The following is a 17,424-nucleotide window of genomic DNA, read 5'->3' on the forward strand; positions in this document are numbered from 1 at the left end:
CTCTGCTTCACAGAAGATTCTTCGATGAGATTGACAAAGACGGCACACAGTTATTTGTCTTGACCAAAGGCTCCCAGAACCCCTGTCAACAGTGTCACTCTGCTTTTGATTGCTAATAACAATAACTTGCAGTTCAAAATCCCACAGGCATTTTGTGAAAGTTTAATAAACTGCTAGTACCATTCATGCATCACTAACCACAATATCTTGGCTAAAAATTTTATTTATTTTGCATAATTTTAAGACAAGCAGGACTTCTGGATACACGTAAGTTTTTTTTTGCTTTTAACATATATTTCATACTTTCAACTTGTTCTTTGCTCCTAAAAATATGAACTGACAGTGTGAAACTAGTCCAAAGGTGCACCAACATTTTATGGAAATGTTTGTGCTCCGTGAGCATTATCGGAACACAAATGTCTGCAGACTTAATTTCCACAGAAGGCACCATGGTCAAAACTCATCCTGTTCTCATTCTGATGCTTTAACGTTGGCATTTTCACATATAAGTTAGCATACAGCAATAAAAAACAAATGTTGTTTAATTCTGATTTTTCCTAAACCAGAAAAAACACTTTCTTTAACCCAGGCTGACATTATCTAATACAACAGGGACAGAGAAACACTTTCTTGTCAACTTGTTCAGTGCTCCACAATATTGATACATCTTCAAAGACCAGACTATTTCAAAGTTTTGCTGCAGTAAATCAAAGTTTTAAATATTTTATCTGTACTTTGTGGGTAGAGAGGTGTAGGATATACTTAGGGTATTTTGGACAAGTTAGATTTTACATTTCATTTTCAAAGGCACACATTACTAAGCAACCTTTATTTTCTGTTATTACTGACCTACTGATATGTCAGCTTCCAGATCATCTTCGGGTCCTTCAATGTGGTATGACTGCATCTCTGGCTCCGTTGCTGGTGCTGGTGGTGCTGGTAGAGGTGGTGGAGGTACAGGTGCAGATGTGAGGGACTGTTTCAAGTTAAAATTGCTCAACTCATCCTCCCAACTGTGTGGTGTAGACACTGCCTCTGACTCAAGATCCCCACTATACGTGCTACCTTGATCTGGAAGGAGAACCACAAAGAAAACATATGCTAAAGTTGACAATATTCTCAACTTTACACAACAACCTCGAGAAGAAATCATCATTTCAAATTTTTGATACCGTAAGGTCAATTTTGTTATTACATACAAATCGCAGGAGATATTAATGTAGAGCTGTACTTAAGAAGTATCCTTCCATCAAGAATTCACAAGCAATTAACTATGGCACTGCATCTAGTACGTGGCTGGAACAGTCAACTTTAAAACTTGTGTCAGGAATGAATTAAACTTGGTTATAACAAAACACACAACTGTGGATGAAGTTTAATCAGCATGTGCACACAAGTAGAATTAACAGACACCCACCATGGAGGATACAGGAACATTGTATAGAACATTGGGAGATGGGTACTAACCCAATGCATTTTCTTTATAGTTCCATGAACATAAAAGAATGGCAATACACAGATTAAGTGGAGCCAGTCAAGAGATTCAATACTCATTCGGTATCCAAGAAATTGCCTTATCTGAACGTTAAATTTCTTCTTCTTCAGTGCACCATGCAGATTTGTAGTTAACTATCAAACTCTTTTCAAAAATTTATTAACACAATTTAGTAATTAGCTGTTTTCAAATATCAGGACCAAGATCCTGTTCCTGCACTATGTCATGTTTGCCACTGCACCAATAATAAATGATCATTATTGATTTCCTGATGGCAAAACCCATTTAGTCCCACTGACTAATAAGATTTCTGGAATCCAGTTACCTATTCAATCACACTGCTGATCTCTAGTTAGGTGACTATCAGAAACTCACAGTTAAGCAAAAGCCTTTACTAAGTAATTTAAAAAGACAGGCTCCTACAGCTCTCCTAACGAAACAAAATTGAAACTTTACACTTCAGTACAGGTTGGACATGGCGTTACAAGCAATCAAACAAATATTAGATTAGGAACTAGAAATTACATTACTAATCTATACCAACCACCATGTGAAATAGTTTTCTCTTTCTCCTCCTCTTCTGCAATCATTGCAGCCATTGTTAAGAGATCTGCTTCAAAAGGATTTGAAGGAATCTTCTCCTTTATTTCCTGGATCGTTTCAATTATTCTGTCTGCACTGTCCAATGTGGTTGGAATGAACATCGGAACTGGAAGCTGAAATGCAATGGATTTTACTTTTAAAGTATTGGGCTAGAGTTTTATCTACACCCTAGTAGTAATCTGGCCAAGGGGTTACCTCGGCCCTATTTTAATTCCATTAATGTCAACAGAATGAAACTCAGGCGGTTTCAATAAGGAACCGCTGTTTCAATCCACTAAAATTTCAAGAAAATATCTACCTCAAAGAACATTTATTACATTTTGGCAACTACAAGAGATTACACACAAGCAACTGAAAATTTGCGAAGAATCACTTGCAGCCCATTGAATCCTACTATTAAATTATTGAGAGTCACTGCAGTTTTACCTGAGATCCCAGATGCCTGTATCCTGTATGTCATCATGTACGGCACAATCAAGTTTTAAGAGAGCATGAGGAGCATGATCAGCAAATCATGTTGATTGTAACCAATTTAGCCCAATATTTATTAAATGATCATAATGTGATCAAGACAATGAATCAAACACTTGCAGAAGATCAATATACACATTGTGAATTGGAGAAAAATGGCAATTGTGCTCAGCATTTTTGTTGTGCGTTATGACGGCCAAGTGTTTGACAATGAAATGCTTAATGCATGAGTCAACCCTGAAGTGACCAGCTCAACAAAAATGTGGGCGTCATGGTAGGTACTTTCATTCTGGTAAGATGAAGTCTCTATATTTATAAATGTATGAAACATTTTAGTGAGAAAGAAAAGTCAAGCAAATGTAGTCCAACATTTAAGATTTAACACTTACAGTTGGAATGTACAGGATAACGGAGTACAGACTTCTATTAGTAGCCATTTATAAATCGTCAGGGTAATATCAGCGAAAAACATTTCCAAAAACGTATTGCAGACAGCTCTGTCAAAGTGTCTAATGAATTTCTTTTCTATGGTCTACTGTGGAGGAGGCTTTGGGGCTGGTTCAGAATTCGACACTGCATTGAATTTCATTTTAAACCAAATAATTCTTCAGAAAGTTACCATAATGGCAGAACATTGTAGTTTTCTGTCAGAGATTACTGCATGCCCTGATAGTGTTCCAATACTTCTGATTGCGATGCCTTCTGAACCACTTGCTTCTTGTTATCTATTACAACTATAATCAATTCTATAAAACTCAACACAGTAAGTTCTAATATCAATGGAGCACTTAAATGAAGTCTGTCATTTGTTGCTGTCCACATGATACCTGACACCAATACAAAGATTTCTGCAAATGAATCAGAGCAAATCAGAGTTTTTTTTAAGAAACTCTAACATCAATATACATCTAACATTGCAAAATACAATTTTCAAAACTTAGCATCTCGAAGGTCAGGTAAGATTTAAAATCACTGCCATTCTGCCTCAACATAACTGCCTGATAATATATTCCATTATATGCGTCACATTACCAGCAGGCAACATTTTGACAGCCTACCATTTTGAGTCTCACTTACAGGCACAGGCATCCCTATTGGTATTGGTGTGAACTGAGCGTAAAGATGCAGAGGCACAGGAATATAGACTGGCACAGGGATAGGTAACACAATCACTTGTTGCTTCCAGTCCTCCTCTGTCAATTAAAACAAAAAGAAACATAGTAGATAGTAACAATAATACAAAATCAATTGGCCATTTTCAGTCAGCTACCAAGGCCAAGTGATCTATTTCAAAATTTACAACATGTTACAATTCTACATTACCATTATTTAATTCAATGTACAGCCAATTCCAGAGTCACATTTCTGACCTGTGCATAAAATAACAATGTGGTCACATTACACCCCCATACAGTTTTACTGCATACAAACAGAGTGCACCAAATCACTTCCATTGTTTATAATATATGACATAAGTTTAAGTCCTTCTTTATTTAAAAAATTTTGGGAAGTAACAAATTAGAACTGCAGTTATGGAACTCCAGTCCAGTAAGAAGTCACATTCCAAGTGAATCAATTACGTAAACAGGACTGCTAAAACTAAAACCTGTTGCAACTCTCTGAAGTATGACATGCTCACACTTTAAGTTGAGAATGGCAGTGGTCAACATCAAGGAAACATTTAGCTGAGTTGGTTTTTTTTTTCCTCACAAGAGTGGAGTGCGTGTTTGTAGAGTGGATCATATCTTGCACATAGGGAGATGATTGTGGTCATTTCAAAGCCATCGCCTCAGCCACAGGTTATCATTGCTGGTGTCTGCCGGAGTTGTGACCTTCCAGCGAGAAAGTCCACTGAACACCCAGTAAAACGTGGAAGTGAATCTGCTAATCAAGCAGGGTCTCCATTTTGAAATACACAAGATGAGTTGGCCCAGGATGCGCTTACAGTTTCACTGTTAGTGTCTTCTGGATTAGATTTATTTCTATTTAGTTGCTTCATCCCCATCTCTCCTATCATAAGGGAACAACGATGCTTGCTGATGACTGCACTGTGTTCAGTATAATTTGCAACTCCTCAAGTAATGAAACTGTCTGCAGCCACAGAAGTTGGACAACACTGACATTTGAGCTGAAAAGTGGCACACAACATTTGCACCATGCAAGTACCAGACAATTTCTCTCTCAGACAGAAAGTCTACCTACCTCTACTGGACATTTAGCAGCATTATCATTTATCAAATCTCCTAACAAAATCTTTGCAAGGGTCAACATGAACCAGAAACTTAACCAGTCACATAAATAATATGCTAAAAGATCAGGTCAGAGGCTGTGTATCCTGTAGCATGTGACTTACATCCAGATTTGTAAAGCACTTCCACACTTTAGAAGAAAGAGGCCAGAATGATGGAATATTCTCCACTACCTGATGAGCACAGTTCAAACAACAAGAGCTTACAACATCTGGAAGAAAGCAATCTTTGCTTTTTGATTGGGAACCCACTAATAACCTTAACCCTTTGCTCCCTCCACCTCCAGCACGTCTTGACTGCAGTGTCCACTATATAAAGAATGAAATGCACTAAGTGAATAAAGTTTCCCTGGCAGCAACCTTCTAAATTATGACCGCTACCACTTAGAAGGAAAAGGGGAGCAGTTCCCACCTTCCATTCGATCACTACTCCGACCTGGAAACAAACTGCCGTTTGTAATTGACACTGGGTCAAAGCCCCACATCTCCTTAACTAACAGCACAATGGAAGTACTTTCAATATACAGGATTGCAGTGGGTTAAGAACGAACTATAAACTTTACCCATTTTTTTCTTTAGATTGGTTAAGGGGACTGCGGTACCAACGCTTAGAAACCGGCTTTTTCTACACACAGGCATTAAAATTGCTCATTCTAAGTTCATATGTAACAAGTTATGTTAATCAACTGCATCCATGCTTAAACTATTCCAACACACGTGCATGTACATGAACATGAAGCCACAAACACACAGTACCTGTCTGACAAGCCTTGGTCTGAGTATGGGGCCTACAGGAGGTTGCTTTGGTCTGTGAGATAGGTTTACAGAGTAGTGCTTTATTCTTGAGCACCTTAGGTGGTGCAGAAGGTTGTAACCGAATGGGATCTGTCTGAGTGCTGACCTAATTATCAAAAGATTTAAGAAATTCAAGATAAAGGTAGAGTTAACTGCAAATAATTCAAGAATAGTTGAACCAAACACTTTCCAAACTCCTCCCCTACTTCTCCACTCACCTGAGTCACTGAAGTGGTACGGGTTCCGCCTGGTAAAGATAAACAAATAAATAAATCTTAATGTGCAATCAGTCTGCCAAAAATCACTTTGCAGAATACTTGGAATTTATTCAAACGTACCCGAGTGACACATAAATAACTTGAGAGTTCAACAACATAACTATCTAATATCTTGCTTGCTCTCTCGTCTGTTCACATTTAGCGAAGTAACATGAGACCAGGTATAATTTTAATAGACCTACAACAATTTAAACACGTACGAAGGAAAACATATCCTTGAATCTGTGGCACCATTTTTTCACAACGTGCATTCATGTAATATTCTTAATGCAGGAGAACAGCTGAAGCTATATAACATAGCTTCCACATGGACACAACTAAAAAAATTGAGTCACAATAAAAACTTGGTTAAGTAGTAGACTTCAATGAGGTCCTGGAAAATGTTGTCAGTTGCTAAAATATTTTCCACATTGCAAGTCTTACAGAAGCTCTTGGCCTCAAACAAAATTTTCACCAAACAAATAAGAAATTCAATTATCAGGAGTTACTAGTTAAAAAAAATCCATTTAATGTTGATTTTGAACACTAATCATGACCAACTTCACAAGTGTCCTTTGTTGAAGTCATTGGTGCACAAAAAATAGAGCAAAAATGTAAGTACAACTATCAGGCAATGGGATACAAACAATTACCGGGACAAAAAGGAGAGTTACTTTTTTTATTTTACAATCACGCGAAGTAGTACAGGAGTCAAAAATATTCTTGTGAAAAGTCACAAACATGCATGTGCAAAATCTGTACATGTAAAAATTTATACTCATTTTTGGTAGCATCCTTTAGAACTATCGAAGCCGCCGAAAGGGTAATAAAAGATGCTCCAGGTAGGTGGCTTCCTGATATATACAACATATATTTCTCTGAATTAGCCTAATATTTCTTGATTTATGATACAAATTCAGGCAGACATAATATCAGTGTCAGAAATTTAGCAAAGGTATATATGTGATATGTATGTAAAAATGACTTAAAATTATACAAAGGCAGTAAAATTTGTTGATGCACGGGGGTGTGGATTCAACCAGAAAGGATTTCAGGATGATGTAGGCAGATTAGGAGAATGGACAGGTGACAGATGCAACTCAAATGTGGAGAAGTGAGACATGATGTATTTGAGAAATAATACAGAATTAATAAAAAGGTGAAGTTAGGGAGAACAGACAGGTATAAATGCATTCAGAGATAGTGCGAACTGCCAATGCTGGAGATTCTGAGATAACAAGGTGTACAGCTGGATTAACAGCAGGCCAAGCAGTATCAGAGGAGCAGGAAAGTTGACATTTCTAGGGCCAAAATGTCAGCCTTCCTGCTCCTCTGATGCTGCTTGGCCTGCTGTGTTCATCCAGCTCTACACCTTGTTATCTCAGAATCTCCAGCATCTGCAGTTCCTACTATCTCTGAGACAACTAAATATGTTTAGATTGCTTAAGTCAATGTTCTAAGCACATAAGATAGGCTGAATAATCATCTGTGATGTACACTTTCATGGTTCTGTAATTGCCTGCAATCAATGGACAATTCAAAACGAAAGGAACTTCAGGTAGAGAAAAATGCTCACGGTAGCAAACAATCATCTATCCAGTATCACGCTGCTAATCTGTTAAAAGTTATTACTTCACTTTGATCAGTCAGAATTCACAGCTGCTATCCACTTATCTCACTGGAAGTGTTTGAATGTCTGTACAATGAAGAAAAGAAGTTCAGATACTGTAACCTAATGACTCCTCAGTTTAAGTGCCTGGTAATACTTCCTTCAAGGCTTTCATGTGAAAAGGCCACTTGATAGGGGTATTCAAAGGCTACTGGGGCCCATAGGATAGCAGAGCTCCACTATGCTGTGCAGGAAGTGGGCTCCCCGACAAAATAAGCTTCCAAAATTGACTTTCTGGTCAAGGGATGCAATAAATAACAAAAGAACAAGTCCCATGAAGACAATGGGGATGGAAGGAAAGAAAGAAAGAAATGGTGCAATTCACCTATTCAAACCAACTGCCACTACCTGCTCATGAATAGCGTGAAGGAGTCAGAAGCAGGCAACTATCAGGTTGCTTGTTGCTTGGTAAATTACAAAGATGTTCCATCAGAAATAGGAAATTTAAAAACATCAATAAAAAGAAAACAGCACTGAAGTTCAGACAGGACAGCACAACATAATTAGATGGGGATTTGTCTTCCACTAATGAGCAAGCAACAACTGTTCAATTCTCCACACACTGTTTTGCTAAAAGGTGGCAAATGTTAAATTCAAGCTTGTAGCAGCCTCCATACCATTTAAACTTGTTGTTGAATTAGCAGCATTCTGTACTGGTGGGGTGTTAGCTAACGACATCACATTTGCTATAACAGGAGTAGACTCCTTCCGATGGACGCTAGGAAGATTTGGTACTGGTACTGTTGAAACAGAGATTATTATTAGTAATCAGTAATCATACAAAACATTTAATATTGAGTAGCTTCTAGTTCATCACAAACACCAACTGAAGGTGAAACAACAACAGAAATTACTGTTAAAACTCAGTAGATCCATGAGCGTCTGTGAAGAGAAAGCACAGTTTACATTCTGGGTCAGTGACCCTTCTTCAGAGCTCCTCTTTAGTTATTTTTAATAATCGAAGTTGAATTCTGTTTTATAAGAATGTGCAACTTTTCAGGTAACGTTATGAGAACAAATTCAGTGTTACAACATCATAATCAAACAAGAATTACAAATTCCATTTTATTTACGGGATGTATTCAGATCATTTCATGAAACAAAATTGGTCAGGTTCAGCATGTACTTGCTGGAACTTAGAAGACTAAGTGGTGATTTGATTGAAACATACAAGACCCTGAAGGAGTTTTACCAGTGTGGATGTGGGGAAGAAGCTTTCTCTTGCAGAGTCATAGAGTCATACTGCCCTTCGGTCCAACCAGTCCAAGTCAAACGTAATCCTAATCTAAACTAGTCACACCTGCCTGTTCCTGGCCCATTTCCCTCATAACCTCTCCTATTCACGTTCTTATCCAAACATCTTTTAAATGTTGTAATTGTATCCAACATCCACCAGTTCCTAAAAAAGCTCATTCCACACTCGAACCACTCTCTGTTTAAAGAATTTGCCTCTCCTGACGTTTTTTAAAATCTCTCCCTCTTCTCACTTTCAAAATATGACCCCTAATCTTGAGACCCCCCATCCAAGGGGAAAAGATCCACTAACTTTATCTTTACTTCTCATTATTTTATAAATGTCTATCAGGTTGCCTCTCAACCTCCTACCCTCCAATGAAAAAGTACCAGCCTATCCAACATTTATCTATGAGTCAAACCTTTCGTGACCATCAAAATCATGGTATATCTCTTCTGAACTCTTTCTACCTTAATAATATACTTCCTATAACTGGGTGATCAGAACTGGACACAGCATTCCAGAAGACATCTCACCAATGTCCCATGCAACCTCAACATGGCTTCCCAAATTCTACACTAAAATGACTGAGCAACAATCTAGAACTAGTGGTCACTGTTTCAAAATAGGTACCTGAATTTTCTGATGACGGGGCATTTGTTACTCAGCACGGACTGAGTTGCACATGGGAACCTTGTGGAGTCACCATCGTAGCAGACTCTGAAGGAACTTCCTAGCAAATTGAAGGCTCTACTGGGAAATCCTTCTATTCTTGAACTTCCAAAGTATCTATGTAATTTGGGATATTCTATTTGTTCAGATGAAAGTAAATACTTACCCAGGAAGAGCCAAACTATTAAATATATCGTTAATTCTAGAGTAATTAGTTAACTGAGCCCATATTTACTTACCACACTCCCAACTACTACTCTACCCAAACCACGTGCATCTCCCAGATAGTGACCTGACACGACAGGACTTGATCATCTACTTTACCCCCTCAAAAGCCAACCTCACGCTTCAGATCCCAAAGGAGCTCATTCCACCATCCTCCAATGCACCATTTCCTTGCAACCTCTGCCCTCCCCCAGAAGAGACCTAATTTCTCTTGCCTGCTTCAGCCTATCCTAAACACTGGAGTATACATCTGGCCCCCTTGTCACCTTGCACTCTATTCTCTGCCCAGCTGGAACTCTACTTTCCTGGCGTCCTACCCAGCTGAAACTCTGCTCACTGCAATCAGTTCTGCAAACTAAATTAACTATCAGACTGGGAATAGAGCTCTGCAATTGTGAAGCAGCCTTCTTTGGAATCGCCTGTCAGAAATGTGAAGCAGTCTCCATGCATTAAAAAAAGTTGCAACCTGTGTGAGACTGTTACTCTTTGGAAAATCTGGTCAACGATTTGAGAGATAAGAACTTTTTCTCATGGCACGGCGTTAGGTTTTGGAGCTCTCTTCCTTTAAGAAGCAGTGCCTTTGAACATTTTAAAGGCAGAGTTAAATAGATTATTGATAACAAATGGGATAAACATGATTCCTGGGTAGGTGGGATTATGAAGTATCAAATCAGTCATTTTTTACTGACTGAAGCAGAGGCCCAAAGGGCCTACACTTTTTACAAAATTGTGAATTCACATCGACATCTGTTTTTTTTTAATTTGATAACTTGCAGACACATCAATTGTGTATCAAAATGTTAAATACTCAAAAATAAAAATTTGGGAACTGGATATTGCCATGGTTAGTTTCTAAGTAACATGTGCCACAGCATTCAGGTTTTGTAGCTGTATCGCTTTGAATCAATGCATGTGCCATTTTATACCATGGAACGTTGAATAAAACTGTGGTTAATGATTTAGTGCTTTCATACGATTAATGCTACATCAGTAAACAAGTTGAGAAGAATTCAAGTTCAAACTGTATGCCTGTGTGTGAACCCTGATAGCAATGGTCTTGGTATGAAATTTTGTAGTTTTTAAAACTCTATTTTCAGATATTACAGATTACATGCAAACACAAATACACATACAAATTTTAGAGAATCATAACTTATTTAAGGATGACAATCATGTTTCACTTGTATATTATCATTTGTTATTAAATACAGTGACCTGCATTACATCACCGAAGATCAAGCTGAAGGGATCTAGAGATTTGACAACAGGTTGATCATGTATGACAGCAGTGATGTCTAAACTTTGTTTACCAGGATACTAAGGCACGTACATGAAAACCTTAACCATCAGGAAATACATGTGTGCATGATACAATCTGTCAAATAGTAGTTCCGACTAGTTTAAATTTAAATTCTCATTCACAAATAAAGGACAATCTTATTTTAGATAAAGGCAACTTCGTTCAATTGAATCTCATAATCAAGACAAAGAGTGTAGGGGTATTCTCAAGGAAGAAAAATCAGGAAAGTAGAGGGGACATGAGACTGCATTGGCAATTAAGGTCAAGGATAATCCAAAGAGATTCTACAAATACATTAAGAACACGAGGGCAACTAAAGAGAGGATAGGGCCTCAAAGATCAAGGAGGTCATCTTTGTGTTGAAACCCAGGAGATAGGAGAGATACTAGATGCATACTTGGCGTCAGTTTTTACTGTGGAGAAAGAAACAGAGTCTGAAGAATGCACAGAAATAAACTTGGATATTTTTTAAAAAGGATCACATGGGAAGAAGCAGCATGGGATGTCTCAGAAAATACAAAGGTAGCTATATCTCCAGGACCTGGTCTCACGTATCCCAGAATACTGTGGGAAGTAAGGGAGGAAACTGCCAGGCCCTTTGCAGAAAATATTTGCATTATCTATAACCATGGGTGAGATGACTGTAGGGTAGCTATTCTTGTACCTTTAAGGCAGGCAGCAAGGAGAAACCTGTGGGTCTGACTTCAACTGTGGGTAAATGTTGGAGATGATTACAAAAGATAGGGTTTACTGACATTGAGACAAAAATTGATTAGGGATAGTCAGCATGGTTTTGTGAGGAAAATCATGTCTTACAAACTTGACTGAGTTCTGAGGAAGTTAGCAAAAAGATGGCAGAGCAGTAGTCATTGTTTGTGTGGATTTTAGTAAAGCCTTCAATGAGGTTCCACATGGTAAACTAATTAGTAATGTTAGGTCACGTGATTCATGCTGACCTTGCCAATTGGATACATAATTGGATTAACAGCAGGCGACAACGTGGTAGTGGAGGATTGCTTTTCAGACTGGAAGCCCGTCATCAGCAACATTCTGCAGGGATCAATTCTGAGTCCGCTTTCGTTTGTCATTTACATAAATCATTTGGATGAGAATATAGAAGGCACAGCAAGTTTGCAGATGACACCAAAACTGGTGGCGTAGTAGACAGTGAAGAAAGTTTTAAGATAACAAAGGGATCTTGATCAAGTGGTTCAATGGTCTGAAAAATGGCAGATGGAGTTCTGCGATATATTGCTTTTTGGAACAACAAATCAAGGTAGGGCTTAATTAATGGTAGGGCTAGGGTAGTGTTGTCAAAGGAACTTAAGGGTGCAGGTACATAATTCTTTGAGGTTTGAGTCACATATAGACAGGGTGGTTAAAAAGGCATTTGACATGCCTGCCTTCATTGTTCAGGTATTTGAGCATTCGATTTAGGAAGTCATGTTGAGGTTGTACAGGACGTTGATGAGGCATCTTCTGGAATTCTGTGGCCAGTCTGGTCACCCAGTTATAGGAAAGATATTATTAAGTCGGACAGTGTTCAGATACATACCAGGATGTTGCTGAGTACGGAAGGTTTGAGTCACAGAGAAAGGCTGGATTGGATAGGTTAGGACATTTTCCATTGGAGGGTGGGAAGTTGAGAGGCAACTGACAGACGTTTATAAAATAATGGGAGGTATAGGCAGAGTTAGTGGCAGTTGTCTTTTCCCTGGGATGGGGGACTTCAAGACTAGGGGTCACATTTTTAAGGTTAGAAGAAAGATGGATTTTTTTTTAAAAAATGACAGGCAAATTCTTTACACTGAGGGTGGTTCGAGTGTGAAATGAACTTCTTGAGGAAGTGGTGGATGTGGGTACAATTACAACGTTTAAAAGACATTTGGATAAGTGCATGAATAGGAAAGGTTTTGAGGGATATGGGCAAGGAGCAGGCAGGTATGAATAGTTTAGTTTGGGATTACGTTTGCCACAGACTGGTTGAAGTAAAGGGTCCGTTTCCATGCTGTATGACTCTGACTCGGACAACAGGAAATAAGCACAAATTGAAATAAATTGACTTGGCTTCAAAGCCACATTTTCCAACAGCAATATAGACACATTTTGTTTCAAAGCTACTCAAAAAAGAGCAGCACAGGGAGAACTAAAATAATTGTAATTAATACCTTTTCCCTCTTGAGGTGCTGTTTCTGCGAAGTGATGTTGATTGCAGAATGTAAGGACACAATGAAGGTTACAAAAATGTTTGGTTTGTCCATGCCATTTAATAGATTCATTTAGTTTACCTTGACGTTTGCAGCAATCACACTTAGCCATCTACAGAATAAAAAAACAAATTACAATTTCAATGTACAACACCATTGAGTAAATTTTGTGAATTAAGTGAAGGTCCCTTCATGACGTGTCAACTTTTTCATTTGGAACATGCCCTTTTGAAGTTGTTCAGATCACAGACCAGGATTTGAACAAAACTCAACTAACATTGATATGCAGGAAGAAGCAGCACAATATTGTCAAAAGGGCTGTCTTTCAGATGATTTAAACTATGCGTACAGATCTATAGTATGATTTGAAGAGGAAAAGCACCCCCAATGGCCTGATGATATTCGTCCTTTAAAAAACACTGCATTATTCAGAACTTTCCATGATACTTGAATCTTGATCTCTACTGATTAGAGTTTTGTCGACTCGAGCTGTTCCAATATTAAATTCAGACTCAAAAACAAAATCCAAGCAGAAAAGTCAGAAAACAAAGTTATCTATTCATCGAAATTATCCTTGCGCTAATTTTTGGATGGGATGACACAGCTGCTCATCTCCAGGTAAACCTCACGGTGGAAAAGTGACATGTTTGCAACTCTATTCAATGCCAGTGTTTACAGTAAAATAAAATGATGAGTTTAATACACTCACAATGTTTGAGAAGATTTGTAGCTCGGGTTGTGGATGAGGTTGTAGACAAGTTCGCCAAGTCAGTGGGTTTGGTTGCCAATGGTTTGTCACCCTCCTATGTAACATAGTCAGCATGCCTCTCGTGATGTGTTGGTGTCTGTCCCACTTGTTATTTATGTGACTTAGTCTGTTGGGGTGCTTGGTACCACTTCCAGTTCCATTTCTCAGTGATTTATACACAGGGTTGAATTCAATGTTGATGGGAGTTCCGGTTAGAATGCCAGGTCTCTGGAAATTCCCTGGTGTGTCTCAGTTTGACTTGTGCAATTACGGATATATTGTCCCTTTTTGTCCCTCACATCCAGAAGCACACAAGCCAAACAGAGGCATGCCAGGGGATTCCTGGAGGTCTGGTATTCTAATCGGAACTCCTCCAACAAACACACTGAATTAGAATCTGTGTACAAAACACCGAAAAACAGAGCCAGAAGTGGTACAAGCACTCCAATTAACTGAGGCATATAAATAACAAAGCGGGACAGAACACCAGCACTTCATCAGAGGTGCAGTTATGCTGTTACCAAGCAGGGGGATGGAGTATTTGCAACCAAATCCACCGGCTCGGCGAGCATGTCTACAACCTCACGCTCACAATGATTTAATACAACTCAAATAGTGAAGCAAGGCGGACACAGATAACGCTGCTGATAGAGACTGTCTATGGACTTCAGTGAAGCCTTTGATAAGGTTCCACATGGTAGGCTATTGGAGAAAATATGGAGGCATGGGATTGAGGGAGATTTAGCAGTTTGGATAAGAAACTGGCTTTCTGTAAGAAGGCAACGAGCGGTGGTTGATGGAAAATATTCAGCCTGGAGTCAGGTCACTAGTGGGGTGCCTCAAGGATCTGTTTTGGGACCACTACTGTTTGTCATTTTTATAAATGACTTGGACATAGGAATTGGTGGATGGGTTGGTAAGTTTGCAGATTACACTGAAGTCGGTGGAGTGGTGGACAGTGTGGAAGAATGTTGCAGGGAGACTTGGATAAATTGCAGAATTAGGCTGAAAGGTGGCAAATGGAGTTCAATGCGGATAAACGTGAGGTGATTCACGTTGGGAAGAATAATAGGAAAGCAGAATACTGGGTCAATGGAAGGATTCTTGGTAGTGTGAACGTGCAGGGGGATCTTGGTGTCTATGCGCCCATGTACACAGATCCCTGAAAGTTGTCACCCAAGTTGATAGCGCTATTAAGGTGGCTTACAGCTTGTTAGGTTTTGTTGGAAGAGGGATTGAGTTCCACAGCCATGATGTCATGCTGCAACTGTCCAAAACACTAGTGCGGCCTCACTTGGAATACTGTGTACAGTTCTGGATGCCCCATTACAGGAAGGATGTGCAAGGATTGGAAAAGGGTGCAGAGGAGATTTACCAGGATGTTGCCTGGTCTGGAGCGAAGGCCTGATGAAGGAAAGTTGAGGGACTTGGGTCTGTTCTCATTGGAGAGAAGGAGGCTAAGAGGGAATTTGATAGAGATAGACAAGGTGATTAGAGGATTAGATGGGGTGGACAATGGGAGTCTTTTTCCTAGGAAGATGACGTCGGCTTGTACGAGGGGGCACAGCTGCAAATTGAGGGGTGATAGATTTAAGACAGATGTCAGAGGCAGGTTCTTTACTCAGAGTGGTCAGGGCGTGGAACACCCTGCCTGCCAATGTAGTTAATTCAGCCACATTAGGGGCATTTAAACAATCTTTGGATAAGCATATGGATGATGATGGGATAGTGCAGGGGGATGGGCTTAGATTAGTTCACAGGTCGACGCAAAATAAAGAGCCGAAGGGCCTGATCTGCGCTGTATCGTTCTATGTTCTATATTTGTTCCGCTTTGAACGCCATGAAAACAGCACCTTGCTACTTGGCTCCTCATTGAAAGTCATGATGTACCTGTATTTAAACTCTACATAGATATGGAATAATCCATCCTCAAAAAGTTGGACAAAATGTATTTCTAACTCAGCATTCTATTAATCAGATGATAAGTCCTTCTGAAGCTCAAGTTGTTAAGGTTTGCAACAGATGACTAAAATCTACAAATTCAAACATTTTGAAGAAATTAATTTTTCTTGTTACACTGTTTCTAGGTCAAATGGAGATGGGACACTATTCAGATAGCGTCCAGGTCATGGAAGGGAAATATCCAAATGAAATCACAAAGGATACACCAGCCAACTTCCCTCATATTCCTTCACATACCATTTCTCTTACACTGTGGCCCTCAGTTCCCTTACTGCGAAGCACCCCTATTTCATTAACTGCCACCCTCTTTTGATCCAACCCAACACTCTAGACCTTTTCTTTCTTCTTAGATAATTGCTTGGAATGTCTCCTGTAAAGAGCTTTTAAAAATACTGCAATCACCAAAAATTGGTAGTACTGAAGATGGAGCTGGGCAGTGAGACCAGACGACGAAAGGATACCAAGTGGCTATCAGGACATGGCAACAGCTTAGCAACAAAGCAAACTAGAGCAGAAAGACACAGTAAATTTAATGAGAATGAAGAGCAGAATGAACCACTCCGGAAAGTGGGTTTGAAAGAGAATTAAGAGATTAATTAAGCTGACAATGATGAAAAAAATCTAGTTTGGATTCTTCAGGAACAATCATTCCTGCATAACAAATATTTCAACATCAAAATTTAACATGTTACTATATTGAAAAGTCCCATGTGGAAAATATCTTTTCTTACACAATGGATAGTTTGATCTTATTTAAAACAATTTGCTCATAATCTGCTATTCTGTGGACCTGAAGGATTACAGTTTGAGATATCGAACCTTGGAAGAAACTACAATTTGAATAAGATTGAATAAACATTCCTTCCTCACCAAGGGTTAAAAAATACACAACAAAATTAGCTTTCCGGAACAAGAGTACCACCTAGTGTTCAAAAGGGACTTGGCAGAATGAAGCTTATTTAGCTGATTCAAATATGAATCAAAGGCAGCTATTATGATCTATTAGTTTATTTACTAAACTCTCAAGGGTGAAGTAGTTTTTTCCCCACTGAACACTTGTGTCATTGGCTGTGCTTCAATTTGAGATCACTACTTTGCCGAATTGTGAATTTCTGACTGAAATTGCGTATCTTTGGGCATGTGATGTCCCATAAGAAAGTGTTATCCTGAGTTTAGGATTTACTTCATTTTCTCGTTCTGCTGCAACCATTCCTCGTCATTAAGGCATCTGCAGTCCTGGCATGATGTAGCTTGACGGACAGGTTGTCAACAGTTTGAACTAATAGCAAGCTCTTTCAAGTCATCAATTACATCGCTGCCACACTTCAAGGAGAACTTCAAGGGGTTTTTGAAATGTTTTCTTTGTCCCTCATTTGAAATTCTGGCCATTTGCAAGTTGAGAGATCAGGAGCTGGCAGGGGAGATGTTTTTCAGACATTTTGTCCTGAACATGACAGCTGAATTTGCAGGAGTTTTGCTTTTGTGTGCCCCGCAACACTTTCACAATGATGGATTGCAACTGCTGTGAACGAATGGGA

At 39.0% G+C, this 17,424-nt stretch overlaps 1 protein-coding gene across 7 annotated transcripts in view; it reads right to left on the reverse strand.

Annotated features, from left to right (window-relative positions):
• LOC125464971 (zinc finger MYM-type protein 4-like) overlaps window positions 1–17,424 on the reverse strand; it is a 194,792-nt gene that overhangs the window by 16,963 nt on the left and 160,405 nt on the right. For all 7 annotated transcript variants that reach the window (XM_048557957.1, XM_048557956.1, XM_048557955.1 and 4 more), the window contains 7 exons: window positions 13,138–13,288; window positions 8,156–8,278; window positions 5,831–5,859; window positions 5,574–5,718; window positions 3,647–3,762; window positions 2,040–2,211; window positions 850–1,071 (listed from right to left, as the gene is read on the reverse strand). In XM_048557957.1, the coding sequence (XP_048413914.1) occupies window positions 850–1,071; window positions 2,040–2,211; window positions 3,647–3,762; window positions 5,574–5,718; window positions 5,831–5,859; window positions 8,156–8,278; window positions 13,138–13,288 (958 nt within the window). The remainder of the gene's footprint in view (window positions 1–849; window positions 1,072–2,039; window positions 2,212–3,646; window positions 3,763–5,573; window positions 5,719–5,830; window positions 5,860–8,155; window positions 8,279–13,137; window positions 13,289–17,424) is intronic.

This window comes from Stegostoma tigrinum, chromosome 24 (genome assembly GCF_030684315.1).
Source record: "Stegostoma tigrinum isolate sSteTig4 chromosome 24, sSteTig4.hap1, whole genome shotgun sequence".
Lineage (NCBI taxonomy): Eukaryota > Metazoa > Chordata > Chondrichthyes > Orectolobiformes > Stegostomatidae > Stegostoma > Stegostoma tigrinum.